General features: G+C 37.4%; 2 protein-coding genes across 2 annotated transcripts; one reads left to right on the top strand and one right to left on the bottom strand.

Annotated features, from left to right (window-relative positions):
* Nucleotides 1–3,720: 3,720 nt before the first annotated feature.
* LOC121763478 (cytochrome P450 71AU50-like) lies at nt 3,721–5,784 on the bottom strand. The gene is made up of 3 exons (XM_042159500.1): nt 5,455–5,784; nt 4,761–5,310; nt 3,721–4,437 (listed from the first exon to the last, which is right to left on the bottom strand). Exons 1-3 carry the CDS (start codon nt 5,760–5,762, stop codon nt 3,823–3,825), a joined length of 1,473 nt encoding a protein of 490 aa, XP_042015434.1. The 5' UTR covers nt 5,763–5,784; the 3' UTR covers nt 3,721–3,822.
* Nucleotides 5,785–8,516: 2,732 nt separating this feature from the next.
* On the top strand, nt 8,517–10,498 carry LOC121764282. The gene is made up of 5 exons (XM_042160326.1): nt 8,517–8,543; nt 9,087–9,617; nt 9,707–9,716; nt 9,855–9,932; nt 10,035–10,498. The coding sequence occupies exons 1-5, from the start codon at nt 8,517–8,519 to the stop codon at nt 10,496–10,498; spliced, it is 1,110 nt and encodes a 369-aa protein (XP_042016260.1).
* Nucleotides 10,499–16,085: the final 5,587 nt, after the last annotated feature.

Genomic DNA, 16,085 nt, shown 5'->3' on the forward strand with positions numbered 1-16,085 from the left:
AATGGGTCAGGATAAATGTGCATTACACATCACAAATAATGCATTATATAATATAAACTACGCATTATACTATACAAAATATACATTATGTGCAACCACAGACGAATAACTGCAGCTCGTGTATTTGGACAACATTTTTTAGACTTAGAACATACTACACCCTAGCCCATAGGCTTGTTAACCCTTAGGGAAAACAAGAAAAGTGCGCCAAACTTCGAAACACGACACAACTTCAATTAAACGCGTCAGTATTAATGTTCATTACATATCACAAATAATGCATTACAGAAACTAAACTACGCATTATACTATACAATTTGTACATTATGTGTACAATATGTGGATCGACGGCCGAGTTCACATTCATCATCACTTCAAAGTCCCCGAGTTGAACCATTCAACTCACCAGCACAACCTCTTCTACCGCCGCGTTTCGCTCTACCTCACCTCCCTCCCGTCGCTCGAGGACTCTGATTTTACCAACCTCTCCGCCGGCAAAAAATCAAACGACATCGTTTTATCGCTCGACGAAAATCAGACGATCCACGACGATTTCCTCGACGCGAGAGTCTCGTGGCTGAATCCAATGGTATGAATGATCCCCTATGTCACATGAAATAATGTACATATGGCAGGAAATAATGCACAACTGAAAATTAAACAACAAAAATATTTGTACACAACTACCTACAGTAATCTACTAATGACAGCAAATAATGCACAAATGAATAATGCACACTATTCCATACAATAATGTACAATTGTAATCAAATAATGCACGAACTTGAATACAATGTTCAGTCATTTACTTTTTTTTTCGAAACATAGTCATGTAACTTCCACCAAGAACCATAATCAAATAATGTATACTGCTACATCAATAATGGACAGATTAAATCCAATAATGCGCACATGAATATTGCATTCACACAATCACCCTTGTACACAACCAGTAAAATAATGGATACTACATGACAAATAATGTGTAATACTAGATAAATAATGTACAGATTCCAGCAAAAAAAGGGCACACGAATATTGCATTCACCCAATCAACCATGTACATAAGCAGTCAAATAATGGATAATACATGATAAATAATGTGTAATCATTAAGTAATAATGTACCCAAACAATCAAATAATGCACACAAGAATTTTACATTCACCCATCCACCCATTTACAAAAATTGTCGACGAATGCGCAAATAACGTCTACTTGATGTAGATCCTATCCAATGCCATAAGCGAAGGCTCAATGATACCTCCCCTAAGCCTCAATACCAAATGCAGAGTCGGCTCTACAGAATTATTCATCACTCCGATAATCAGAATACAGAGCGTAACAACATAACTACATCTAGAAACGGAGAGAGAGAATTACCTTTCTGTATGTTGCAAGCAGCAATTGTTAGGCCATCTTCACGCTGCTTTCCGGCGAATATCAATCGCGTCTGATCCGGTGGGATTCCTATACATAATTTCAAAAGTAAATCTCATCAATTTACCATCAACAATTCATCACACCCCATTTTCTTCAAATTAACATGGGACACCATAGAAACCTTTTGCAACCTACCTTGTCGACGCCTTCAACATTTTTTTCACGCGCTACCAGAGTGAGAGTTGGAGAGTGAAACCGACGAAAATGATCACTTTCTGGAGATACCCGACGAAAAACAGTGGCAGCTAGGGTTTGAAGAGTGGTAGAAAATGGAAAGACGAATTGCAGAGACGTGGAGAGAGGGATAGACGTTTGGAGTGAGAGAGAGAGTGAGTAGATGGAAGGTTGCATCAAAATCCCGCTGAAAATTCGATGCTTCCGTTTTGGGCGGTTTTCAAATTAGATGTTTTACTAGTTTACCCTTATAATGCACAAAATCTACCATATAATGCACAAAATCCACCATATAATGCAACACGGGATTGACAAATGGGATTTCATCTGGTCCCTCCATCCACCAAATCCAACGACCCAAATTAAGAAGGAACTTAAATCTAAGAGAGGAAAAGGAGATTAACACAACCCTATATATATATATATATATATAGAGGTGTGATCAAATACAAACTCTCTATAATACAAACTGATGTCAACGGAGTGTACAAATTCTGTCAACGGGGGCTGATGTCAACAAGGTGTACAAATTATGTCAACGGGGGTGTACAAATTCTGATTGTTCGATGTCAACGGAGTGTACAGATTTGTAGGAAATGTTGACATTAGAAAAATCTCTTATATTAACCGTTGATTGATTGTATTAAGTGAGTATGATTAAAGTTTGTATAGTTTGTATTATAGAGGGTTTGTAGCTTATATATATATATATTAATATTATATTTTTTTTGAGTTTTTCGGTTTTTTAAGTTCGGTTTTCGGTTTTTCGGGTTCGGTTCGGTTTGAATTTTGAACTAAATTTGGTTTTTCAGTTTTGGAAAAAAACTGAACCGAAACCCGAACTCACACCCCTAGTCAACGCACAGTCAAAACTCCAAATCAAATTAGGTCTTAAGCATATCAAGTATTCATTTCACTTGACAATTAATCCACGAACTTAGCGACATTAAAAGCATTAAATGCACAAAAAAATTATGGTTCAAAAGGTGAGACGTTACAAAAAAAGTAAATAAAATATTATTAGTGGAAAATGAGTTTCACCTCATTAGAGAGAAAAAACTTTCCAAAATTAGAAAGTGCATATTCTTGTGGGACGGACTAAAAAGGAAAGAGTGTATATTCTTGTGGGACGAAATGAGTATATTATAATATTATATATTTAAAAAATAATGTATAATATTATAATAACATTATGTATAATATTTTATTTTTAATATATTTTCTAACGATATGCCATATATTATTCAGAGTTACTATTTTCATTAATTATTTAAAGATTACTTTTTTCTCATTTTTAGCATGCCAACCCATATTTCACTAACTTTTCACTCATAATCTCCACAATACTCCCGTTTCTCCTTCTGTTCATGAAACAAATTAATACTCCTGTTTCTCCTTTTGTTTCTAACCCATATTTCACTAACTTTTCACTCATAATTCACTACAAATTAATACTCTTGTTTCTCCTTCTGTTTCTGAATGAATATTTGATGACGTACGAGTTTTATTGCAAAATTTATAAAGTAGTAAAAGAGAGAAATAATAAATTTAAATTTAGTTGATATTGAGGTGATAACGTGGAATAGTTTAATTTGCACGATTTTAGTCTACTTTATTTGCACGATTAGTCGTCATATTCTGATTGGATTGGACTCACGTGACTAATATTTTTTTTTAGTTAAAGTCGCTGACAGTTATTCAAAGTCAAAGTCAAAGTCAAGTTAGAAAAATACTTTGATATTTGCAGTAGGATTCTGTTGAATAACTTAATCAAACTAGCTAAATTATACTAGTAATACAATAATTACCTATAACGAAACAAAACGCTATCAAAAAAGTACTTTTATAAAAATGAGGGTGAGGAAATTATCACAGATCAGCAGATTTAAGCCACCATACCGATCGAGTTTTGATTAGACAAAAATTTCGGGTAAAATGAAAAAGACTTTGTGACTATTCTTTGTTAATTTGTAGGCATTGTGAGACAATTGGCTTAAAATTTAAGACTGCGTCACTGACCACTTAATTAAGGATGGACAAGCCTTATCGATTACACTCGACAATCCGTTTGTCGTGAAAATGAATGAATTATATGTCTGACGCATAGAAAATCTATATGTCACTTTATTGACAAACGAAATCCAAGTTTTACAGCACATTAACATACATATATTGCACATTAGCATACATATATTTATTTTGGGAATCAGATGCGCAGGCGATAACGGGGAATAGCCATGAGAGGTTTAGCTCTATTAGTGACTATACCGAAATGCTCCGACATGTCGAGATCATCGGGCGCCATCCCATCAGGAAGCTCCCAATCGAAGCAATGCACCAACTGCGCCACCACCAGCCTGACCACCGTAAGGGCCAGCAGCATCCCGGGGCAGCCCCTTCTGCCCGAACCAAACGGTATGAGCCTGAAATCCTGCCCCCTCATGTCTATGTCTCTCTTCAAAAACCGCTCGGGTTTGAAGGTATCAGGGTCAGGCCAGATGCTCGGATCTCTCATGATAGCCCACGCGTTCACGATTATCTGGGACTTCTTTGGTATGTGGTAGCCATCGACCTCGCAATCCTCCATTGACTCGTGGGGGATTAGCAGTGGCGCCACGGGATGGAGGCGGAGGGTCTCCTTGAGCACCATGTACAAGTATTCGAGTTTGTCGAGGTGCAACTCGTTCACCGTCCCGTCCAGCCCCACCACTCCTTCTATTTCCTTCTGTAGCTTCTTCATCACCGTTGGATGCCTCATCAGCTCTGACATCGTCCACTCTATCGCGGTTGAGGACGTGTCCGTCCCCGCAATAAGCAGATCCTGAAAACAAAAAATTGAATCTGGTCACTATATATTAATTTTATACTCCCTCCGTCCCGCACTACTCGCACTTATTTCCTTTTTGGGCGTCCCAAGTTACTTGCACTCTTTCCATTTTTAGTAAAAAATTTCACCTACAGCCGTCATTTTTGACTTTTCTATACACTTATTCCTTAATCTCCGAGCCGAAAAGGAAATGAGCGAGTAGCCCGGGACGGAGGGAGTATTAAAATATGAGTAGAATACAACAGTCTAGTCTGCTGTATAAAAAAGTAGTCAAAAGTAAATGAGACAGAAAACAAAAGTATGAGACACTTAATTACCAGCAGGATGGCCTTAACATGGGTTCGATCAAACTCGAATCCAGCGGTGCCGGATCGAAGAATGGACATCATGGTATCGACAAAATCCTCGTCGTTTTTGTCTTTCTGCTTCTCGACGTGGCTGAGAAGGATTTTTTCGACTATCCCGTCGAAAACCTTGCTAAGATGCTTCAACCTGCTGTTGATTCCCTGAAGATCAAGAGCGCCGATGTAAGGGAAATAATCAGCCAGATTGAATCTGGCTGCGAGCTCCATTGTTTCCGAGATCACGGATTTGAACCCAATTTCCTCCAAATCCGAGTATTTTCTCCCGAACACCATCAAGCAATTCATGTCTCCACTCAGAGTCGAAATTCTAGCGCTGAGATCGACCGCTTTGTTGGCCTGTCTGAGCCCCCCGATCATCAGCGCGATCTCCGCGTTGCGCATGGGCTGGAAATGCGTGATTCGGTGGCTGCTCAGCAGCTCCGACGTGCAGAGCTTGCGCATGTTGCGCCAGTATGGCCCGTACGGGCCAGTCACCAGGTTCTTCTGGTCGTAACCAATATACCTGTTGGCAAATAAAACAAAAATAACTATTATAACAATATTCTGCATCGGTATAAATTTTTTTTGAAAACCACTATATAAATAATAAATATATTAATATAGTGCGTCTGTGACCAGATGGTTTTAGGATGGAATCTATCAATACCTTGCAGCATCATTTTTGGGGCGGCTGGCGAAAGTGTGATCGTGGCTCTTCAGGATGAGGGCGGCCGCAGAGGGAGAGGTGACCACCACGGTGGGGACGAAGCCGAAGCGGATGCCCATAATCGGGCCATGTTTTCGGGCTAGGTTAAGAAGGTCGCGGTGGGGACTGCTCCCGAGTAGATGGAAATGCCCTAGAATGGGAAGGCCTCTCGGGCCGGGAGGGCTTTTTTTCTTGCTTTTCGGGCCGAGAAAAGCCTTGATGGCATATGCAACCGCCAAAGCTATTAGCACTGTCCAAATCGAGGCCATTTTTGTGTAGTAGTTTGCTTCTGAAGGCTTAGCTATTTATAAGAGAATCACATTTATTATTTCTCTAATTTTTCAAATGAAAATTAGTATTTCAATATTTGATATTAGGAAGGCTGCGCTTGGTCAGCAAATGTTTGTGGTACTAACTTGACTATAATAAATTCAAAGTGTTAAATGTTGTAGAGTTTGATTAGTGAGATGCATTCTACTTCTACGAAAGAATGTGAAGTTGACACGACTCATATTTTTCTTCGTAATAATTCTCTTAATACATCCATTTTTTTTCAAAGAATAGGGTTAATTTTTTCTCTGATACGTGAACAGCAGGCTAGAAAGAATTGACTTAGACCATCCACAATAGCGCCCAGCCGACCGCCCAGCCGAGCGCCGGCGCTGGGCGGTCTATTGCAGTCGCCCAGCGGACGAATGGAGAGGGAAACCGCGCAACGCTGAGCGGTTTCGTAGCGCTGGGCGGTGCGCTGGGCGATCCGCTCGGCGCTATTGCAGCGCCCGGATCGCCCAGCGCACCGCCTAGCGCGAAATAAAATTTTTTTTTTCCCGAAACACTATATATACGCGCGTTGCTCGTAATTTTCATTCGCACCACTTGTTTTAACTAGTACTCTCTCTATCTTAATTTCTGTACAAGGAGTGAATTGACACTCCTTTTTATTATTGTATTTTTTTTAAATTAATATATTTTTTTAAATTATTGTACTTTTTTAAATTGTAATAGTATTATTAAATTTTTCCCGTATATGTCTCGTAAATTAAATTTCGTATATTGTGTGATTGTTAATTATTTCATTTTGTATATATTTGTTAATAGTGATGTGGATATTATGTGGCTAGGCTATGGCTGAGCTATTGCTGGGCTATTTGCTTGTTTTGATGATGTGGCAGGAGGATTTTTAGTGCTGATGATGTGGCAGTGGCTAGGCTATGGCTGGGCTATTGCTAGGCTATTCCTATCGTGGATAGCCTTATGCATGTTTTTTCCTTTATTAGTATAATATTAGTCTCTTAATTTATCTACATTTAGTTTTATCCTAGGCCTTCCAACGTAAGAAATAAGGTTTGTTACGAAATATACAAACATAAAATTTGTACTTTGCAATTTTACCCGTATTTTGAAATATATATAAAATGAATAATTTACTGAACATATATTAAATTTAATGGTAGAGTTAGACAGTAATCTAAATCTTTAGGATAAGGTTGAATATTTATAACTTAATAAAAATTATAGTACAATCTAGTTAATCAGCAATCCAAATAGGATACACCTGATTCCCACTGAGCTAACGTGACCGACTTAGATAGCCACATTATTGCATAGCTCGTGATTTTAAGTGGAGTTGTTAATTAAGTAAAGTAGAGAAAAAATAGTTAAATTTAGCTCATAGTGGTGATCCGCTTATATACTATGATAGAAATCCATACTAAAACCAATTGATGATAGGATGAGTCACTAATAGCCCGAGAACCAGAGTGGATTGGCCCGAACCTGAGAAGACTGTCCGACTGTCCCGATGACATCCCTAAGGTGGAGTTGTCCGTTAGACTTGTACTATAATGATTTCAGTTCAATCTTTACATCAATGTGAAATATTATTATGGAGTAATTATTTTTGTTGCATTTTGCCAAGACTTTCTTGTCCTCCATCCCATAAAGATAGTATATCTTAAAAGAGAATAAAAAAAAAAAAGTGATTGGAGTATTGTTACAATTTTTTTTAAAAGAGAAACTTTTTTACTGAAAGTAGAAATATCTATTTTAATATGATGGACGAAAACGGCAAAAATAGTTTATTTTTATAGGAATATATATTGGTCTCTGTACAGACTTCCAAACATAAAAAAAAGGGTATATTTGTTACTCCTATTTAGTGCGGATCTGTATCAGAACTAAACAAACTCAATTTTTCCTGTTAAACTGAAGTTCGAATTTTTGTTTATATATAATAAATTCAATGTAATTTAGCAATTACAGTATATTTTACATCAGTGAATTATTCTCTTCTCTTATCGAAGACTGGGCGTCTGATTTACCAAATTACAACAATCAGCCTAGTTGGACAATGATTGGCCTTGATTGCACTTGAAGGCACGGCGCTGCCGGCTGCCATTCTTGAATAGTATTATTTCTTAATTCTTCTATATAAGGAAAGAATAATAAAATTATGAATTTGAATTCTTGACTCAAGTCTAAGTCTATTACATATGATGCTGATATGATATTACGGGTTTGATAAGATAGTAATATCAAGATAGAAGATTATATATGAGCATTTTTAAATATTTAATATCATATTTAAACTTAAGTTAGGCCTCGTTTGGTTGTACTGATAGGCCTTGATAGGGCCGCCTATCGGAGGTATATCAGGTGTTTGGTTGTACTGATATACTATCTCGTCGACCCGGTAAACAAATCAAGATCCGAATGCATTTATGATAGCTAACTGCAAACCACCGTAAAATCCTGCCCAGGACCTCCCCTCCGATAATACTCAATCTCGCAAAGCCCGGTTGGTGAAATTCGGCCAAGTCACCATTATAGCCCTTCACTCCACCATTTTTAAGCACGAAGCTGCTGAGAGAAAGGTCGACCATCGTTTTTAATTGATTTGCAGATTCAATTTTGTAAGATAATCATTCAATTTTGTAAGATTATTCGACTAATTTTTAATTGATTTGCAGATTCGTAGCCCAATCTTGGTGATATCGTAAAGCTCGATTGTGAAGCGATTACCCATGGCTAATGAAGAGGAATTTCGCAAGGTACAAAAAATTCCCAACTACACAACAATTTCATCGGCGATTCAAAATTTAAATCGTCTGCATCGCCGATCTGGATTGTGTTTCAATTGTTTGTGCATGTATGCTTGGGAATTACATACTTTTCTCCATTGTTATGACTTCCTTCCAGATTTGCATTTATCGATTTGTCTGTAGGGTTTGATAAATATACTTCTTCCCAATTCAATCTATGGGTTTTTATTTTGTTTTTTGTTGTTAATAGCATCTTCTGTATGTAGTTAGCTTGCAGAGCTTTGTAAAATTATTTGGGTTGTATGGACTCGATCTTGTGTCTACATAGGTGTTTACCACATTGTAAATGAAGGATTTGACTTCGTTTAGTACTTCTAAATTGAGTGGGTGTTGCATTGGTTTCAATTGGAAATAGCACATTCATGTTGCTGCATTTGAACATAGTATTTTTTTATCTGAATTTCATGGAACTGATGTTTGTGTGTCTGTTTGATTGTCTTAGCTAGAGTAATTGGATTTGCATCCAACTCTTTGTCTGTGTTCCTTCATCAGGTTGGAAGGAGGCGTGAGGAGATGACAACCGTTTTGATTTTGCTTGAGAAGTTATTAAGTAATCTTCAAATTAATTTGTTGCTGATATCTCTCATAATCACTCTAATTGGACAAAATACTCGCAAGCGAAAACGTTGGTCCATAGAGGATCCAACCCGAATGCTCGATTCAATTCCTGCTCATGTCAAGCAGTTAGATAGGCTTGTCCGTCTCACAGATTGGTCTTGCGTTGATAATTTACGGATGGATAGAAACACGTTTGGCCGACTATGTCGTATACTCCGTGATCGTGCAGGGTTAATTGATCAAAAATTTGTCACTGTTGAAGAACAGGTAGCCATGTTCCTATGTGTTCTATCACATCACAAGAAAACTCGTATAGTTGGATACGACTTCATGCGGTCCTCCCACACTGTGTCCAGATATATACATATTGTCCTCCGTGGTGTGCTCATGCTTCACAACCTGTTTTTGGTGAAGACTAGTCCTATAGATGATAGTTGCAATGACAGGCGTTGGAGTTGGTTTAAGGTTAGAATATTAATTCCATTTTCAGTAAGCTCTTTATTATTGCGGTCCTTATTTATATGACTCGTTCATTTATTTTCAATACAATTCAGGGATGTCTAGGTGCCTTAGACGGAACGTAAATCAACGTACGAGTGTCTGTTGCCGACGCACCACGGTATCGAAACAGGAAAGGCCACATCACAACCAACACTCTAGCCATATGTGACCCGCATCTTCGCTTTGTTTACATTCTACCAGGATGGGAGGGATCTGCGGGGGATTCAAGGATTTTGCGCGATGCAATTAGCAGACCATTGGGGCTCAAAGTGCCAAAAGGTGATGCTCTTGTTTAATACAATAGTTGTTGGTGCATATAGGGTAGGGCGATGTAGTTAACAGTTTGGAAGTGTCATTGTTCACTTGTTCAATCCATTACAGGTTGTTACTATCTTTGTGATAATGCATATCCGAACGCCGAAGGCTTTGTGACGCCATTTAAAGGAGTCCATTATCATTTGAAGGAATGGGGTCCTAGTACACAAGCACCTCAAATGCCTGAGGAGCTGTTTAACTTGAGACATAGCAAGGCTAGAAATGTAATCGAACGATCATTCGCGGTCTTGAAGATGCGATGGGGTATACTCTGTTTCGCAAGTTTCTATCCGATTGAGGTGCAAACAGGCTTGATTATAGCATGTTTCTTACTTCACAATTTCATTCGCGATCAGATGGCGGTTGATCCGGTCGAGGAGGAGTTGGGTGACCACAACGACGATGGGGATGAAACGGATCAAGAGCAAGCGCTTGTTGATCATATCAACAGTGTGGAACCTTCAGCTGGGTGGAATAAGAAAAGGGATGATCTGGCGACAGCAATGTGGGCCGAGAGGCATAACGTGTAATCGAGGATGTGCTGATGTCTTTAATTTAGTTCTTGCAATTTATGCAATGGATATTCATACATTTGTGAGAAAGAACCCTACTGATTGGTGAGAAATGGGGAAACAAGCAAACTCCTTCGAAGTATTTTATCTAGCACTTTGTGGTTTTACTTAGGGCTGGGAAAATATAATAAAACTATCATTATGAAACAAAAGTATCATTTTATCATTTGAAACTATCATTTTATCCCCTCAAACTATCATTTTATGATGCAAAAGTATCATTTTATCATTTGAAACTATCATTTTATCCCCTCAAACTATCATTTTATGATGCAAAAGTATCATTTTATCATCCAAAAATCTAAAACTATCATTATGAAACAAAAGTATCATTTTATCATTTGAAACTATCATTTTATCCCCTCAAACTATCATTCTATGATGCAAAAGTATCATTTTATCATCCAAAAAATCTAAAACTATCATTATTAAACAAAAGTATCATTTTATCATTTGAAACTATCATTTTATCCCCTCAAACTATCATTTTACGATGCAAAAGTATCATTTTATCATCCAAAAAATCTAAAACTATCATTATTAAACAAAAATATCATTTTATCATTTGAAACTATCATTTTATCCCCTCAAACTATCATTTTACGATGCAAAAGTATCATTTTATCATCCAAAAAATCTAAAACTATCATTATTAAACAAAAGTATCATTTTATCATTTGAAACTATCATTTTATCCCCTCAAACTATCATTCTATGATGCAATAGTATCCTTTTATAATGATACTATTATGTCCACCACATATAAAATGATACTTTGCCGGTGGTGCCCAAAGAAAAGTTTGAGAAGCTAGAAGGAGTTGTGCGGAAGATTTACAGTCAGATTGGTGTTATCAAAGAGGATGGTCTCTGGATGCCAACTGATCCTGACACTGGTAAAACCCAAGGATACTGCTTCATTGAGTATAACACTCCTCAGGTGGTGCATTGCTTCTTTTTTTTAATGTAATTTTGTTGGTACTTTTAAATTAGTGGAGAACTTCCATTCGTAGCAGCTCCGAGAGAGCCAGAAAGAAAAAGGGCTTGTATTCATCTAAGTATGCACTCTGAGGTCTGAGCGAATGACTTGTTGGCTCTGATTTTTTCTCTCCCTTTAATGCAAAAATTTGTATCTAATTAATCAATACGTGTTTTTAAGGACAAATTTGTCAATATGTTATTTTGATGAGGTCATATTTGTCCATCATATTTGTATCAGTAGTTTCTTCATTCCCAAACAAACACCGTGGAACTTATCAAGGTAGATGCTATCAGTGCAACCAAACATCAACTGAGATATAAATCTCAACACACAATGGAATACAATCAGATATCACAATACTATCAAACACAATACTATCAGTACAACCAAACGAACCCTTAAAGTCCAATATAAGACAAGGATCCACCTTAATTTACTAAAATTATAACTTTAACCATGTTATATAACCCATCAATTTATCATGTTAAGTCACTGTTATTTAATAATAGTATACACATTTAGATAATTTATTTTCTATCAAACAACAATAAAAAAAATTTATTCCTGTATATCTTGACATGAAACCCATATTTCTTATCTTCTTTTACATATATTCTCATATCCCACCTTTTGTATCAAACGGGTTATATTGATAGTGACATCTTAACATTTGGGTATTCAACATAGTTTTAAGGGTTGAACATATCTATACAAAATTAAATTTCACCCATAATGTTTTTGAGATTTTAAATAAATTATCCATATGTGGAATTTGCGATAATCAGTGAACAAGCATAGTCAACACTCAATAGTTAAAGTAGATAACTTTTTCTTCTCGCCGGTAAGAGCATCCACAATAGTAATAGGCCAGCCATAGGTTAGTCATAAATTCCTCCTGCCACATCATCAGGATTAAAACTCCTCTTGCCACATCATCAGGACAAGTAACTAGACAAGCAATAGGCTAGCAATAGGCTAGCCATAATAAACAAAATTATAAAAAATAAATAATTAACAATCACACAAAATACGGAATTAAATTTACGACACGGATACAGAAAAATTCAATAATAATATTTAAATTAAAAAAAAGTACATTAATTAAAAAAAAGTACATTAATTAAAAAAATCTAACGACGTGCAGTCCTCCGCTCCCACCAATTAAATCATTTTGGAGTCAAATATGAGCATCCACTTGGCACATGTCGGCATGTGCCTTGAGGCGGCCGACTTCATCGTGAGGTACCCCCCTTCGTACGTTGGGGACGGCCACGCCGTGGCTTGGGCCGGCTTCATTAGCATCGTCATTGGGCCAACTAGTCAGTTGTACACCTTCATCTTCGACAATCATGTTATGCAGGATAATACAGGCGTACATTATATCAGCAATGCAGTCGACATGCCACAAACGCGTTGGACCCCTAATTGCCGCCCATCGAGACTGGAGCACACCAAATGCACGCTCCACGTCCTTGCGTGCTGATTCCTGCCGTTCCGCAAAGTAGGTCTTCCTCTCTTCTGATACGCATCTGACCGTCTTCACAAAGACGGGCCACCTAGGGTATATCCTATACGCCAAGCAGTAGCCCATATCATACTGGTTCCCGTTGGCGATAAAACTGATGGCCGGACCGACGCCCTGGCACTGCTCGTTGAAAAGGGGCGACGGGTTGAGAACGTTGAGGTCGTTGTTCGACCCGGCTACCCCAAAATGTGCATGCCAAATCCACAGCCGGTAATCAGCTACGGCCTCGAGGATCATTGTGGGATTCTTTCCCTTGTAGCCGGTCGTGTAGAACCCTTTCCAGGCAGCGGGGCAGTTCTTCCACTCCCAATGCATACAATCTATGCTGCCCAACATCCCGGGGAACCAATGCTTTTCTCCGTGCATCTGCATCAGATCCTGACACTCTTCAGGGGGTAGGGCTTCGAAGATACTGATCACGGAATATTTCAATGACGCCCTGACAGAAATACTTCAGACAATCCAGGGCAGTCGTCCCACAGATGTGGAGGTACTCGTCCCACATGTCTACCGCGCCTCCGTAGGCCAACTACCTGATTGCCGCAGTGCACTTTTGTATAGGTGTGTGGCCGGGTCTGCCAGCCACATCGTACCTGAACCGGAAACACAAATATCGGCGTTCTAAAGCATCAACGATACGCATAAACACTGCCCTACGCATCCTAAAATGCCGCCTAAAAAGAGGCGCCCCAAACCGCGACTCCTCCGCAAAGTAGTCTTTATATAGCCGTTGATGTACAGCTACGTGATCCCGATCAATCACTGCTTGTTAGTGGACAACGGGTGGAGGTCGAGGTATCGCCGGCTGCTAGGCCCTTTGTATCAACCGGTTTATCTCGCGGGACGTATAGGCCTCCAACTCTTCGTTCATTTGCCGTTCGTACTCCTCAGCATCCCCACCACTACCACCACTACTACCACCCGCGTTACTCATTTCACGTTGTTGCTCTTGTACAGAAATTAAGATGAAGAGAAAACTCGTTAAAACAAGTGGTGCGAATGAAAATGACGTGCAAATCGCTTATATATAGTGTTTCGAAAAAAATTTAAAAAAAATTGAGCTGGTCGATCGGGAGCCTGCAATGGCGTCCAGCCGACCGGAGAGTGGATCGGCCAGCGCTCGAAAATTGGCGTCGGGTCGCCGATTTTTCGCCGAAATGACGCTCGCCGATTCCAATGGTTAGGCGAGAGGACCGGCCAGCACCGGGAATCGGCTAGCCTGTCCGTTTGCCGCCATTGGAGATTCTCAATAGAGACTCATACAATTACTTTGTAGACTCAAAGAGTCAAATTTCTTTTTTCCTTTAGTTATAGACTTTATTTAAATTGCTAGAGGTTATATATGTAAGAACATGTAAATACTTGAAGGCGTTAGTAACTCATGAAAAAATTAGGAGTAACCAAGATATACAAAATCATTAGTACAAAGTGTTAGATTTATTTTAAAACATTTAAAAATCAAACCTATAAAACATTAGAAAGAAGTGTTAGGTTTCTTACCCACCTTATAAAACATTTAGACGTTAATTTATCCAAGTCTAAACATTTGAGATTTATCCAAGTCTAAACATTTAGACGTTAATTTAAAAATAATTTACACATTATCTTAAATGCAGAGAGTAATATTTTTTTCATCATTTATCGTTTAAGTTCTGAACTATTGGATTTATTCAGGCTCACAACTTATGGCCGTTAGATGGAAATTACACATTTAGTCTCCATATTTTACCACTTATCGTACTTTAAAATATTCATCTATACTAGTGTTAAATAGATTTTTGCACTATTTTAATTTGGAAATTTTTACCCTGAAACTTTTTTGCCTTCAAAATCTATTTCATCCATATCATTTAAAAACACCATCTAACACTTTATTACAGTTATTCCTTTAGTTCCTCAATAACAGTCTTATACAGTTACACTCTTATATTGCTATTTTGGTTGTCCCATAATAAAAATCCACATTAATTTTTACTATAAATAATACGCACTCCATTTTTAAAAAATAGGATTGTTGGAAACGGTATGAGTTTTAATGCAAATTTGGTAAAATAATAAAAATGAAAGAGAAAAAAATAGATAAAACAAGAGAGAGGAAGAAAAAAATAGTGGAATTAGTATGAGTGGATTGTGGAATCTATTTCCTAAAATGGGGAGTTTCTATTTATAAGAAACCTGAAAAATAAAGAATTTCTATTTTTTAGGAAATAAAGATAGTAAATAGGTATCACATTCCATTAATTTATTTCACTTATATTTTATAAAATTAATATATAAAAATAAAATTTATTCTCCTCTTATTCTGTCTCATATCGTATACCCTCACAATCTCCTTCTTTGTCATCAAGGGTTAGTTAGAGCGTCCACAATAATTTGGCAAAGCCACAAATTCTTGTCCACACCAAATGAAAAACTTATTCAGCCCAATAGTGGACACATCACAACCACAAATCACATTATTTTATCAATTGTTGGTATATTTTAATTCAATTAGAATAAAAATTATCGGACTATAATAATTAGAACAAAAATGCATAATTTAATAAAAAAGAAATTTAAAATCATTTTTTGAAAGTGGAACAGGAAAAATTTAGAAGAGTGGAGACGTGTGAAATTAGTACTATTTCATTCTTGATAGTAGGAAAGCTGCGCTTGGCCAGTCAAATTATCGTTGTATTAACTTGACTATCATTTTTTATAAATTCAAATAAGTTTGTGTAGTAGAATTTGATTCGTGAACTGCAGTCTAAGAATGTAATTTACGTTGATATAACTGTTTTTCATTGTAATAATTCTCTTAATATTCTTTTATGATTTACTGAAAAAGCTTGAACCAATATACTGCTACAAGCAAAGGTTCAGAATAAGCAAATAAAAATCAGACCATACAAAATTCATAATAAAAGTACACAAAGTTATATCGGTATCCTAATAAAATAATAAAAATTATTACAAAATCTGATATTGTTCAGTTGATCGACCGAGAGCCTACGTTGTGGGGGAGGTTTAGACACCCACTTCTATTCCACGATGTAAGTTGC

The sequence above is a fragment of the Salvia splendens genome, chromosome 14 (assembly GCF_004379255.2).
Source record: "Salvia splendens isolate huo1 chromosome 14, SspV2, whole genome shotgun sequence".
Lineage (NCBI taxonomy): Eukaryota > Viridiplantae > Streptophyta > Magnoliopsida > Lamiales > Lamiaceae > Salvia > Salvia splendens.

Coding starts and splice junctions, on each gene's coding strand:
- LOC121763478 (XM_042159500.1), bottom strand. CDS start 5,762: ATGGCCTCGATTTGGACAGTGCTAATAGCTTTGGCGGTTGCATATGCC. Junction 5,311..5,454: donor CCCAAAAATGATGCTGCAAG/GTATTGATAGAT, acceptor ATTTGCCAACAG/GTATATTGGTTACGACCAGA. Junction 4,438..4,760: donor ATGTTAAGGCCATCCTGCTG/GTAATTAAGTGT, acceptor TTTTGTTTTCAG/GATCTGCTTATTGCGGGGAC.
- LOC121764282 (XM_042160326.1), top strand. CDS start 8,517: ATGGCTAATGAAGAGGAATTTCGCAAG. Junction 8,544..9,086: donor ATGAAGAGGAATTTCGCAAG/GTACAAAAAATT, acceptor TTCCTTCATCAG/GTTGGAAGGAGGCGTGAGGA. Junction 9,933..10,034: donor GGGGCTCAAAGTGCCAAAAG/GTGATGCTCTTG, acceptor AATCCATTACAG/GTTGTTACTATCTTTGTGAT.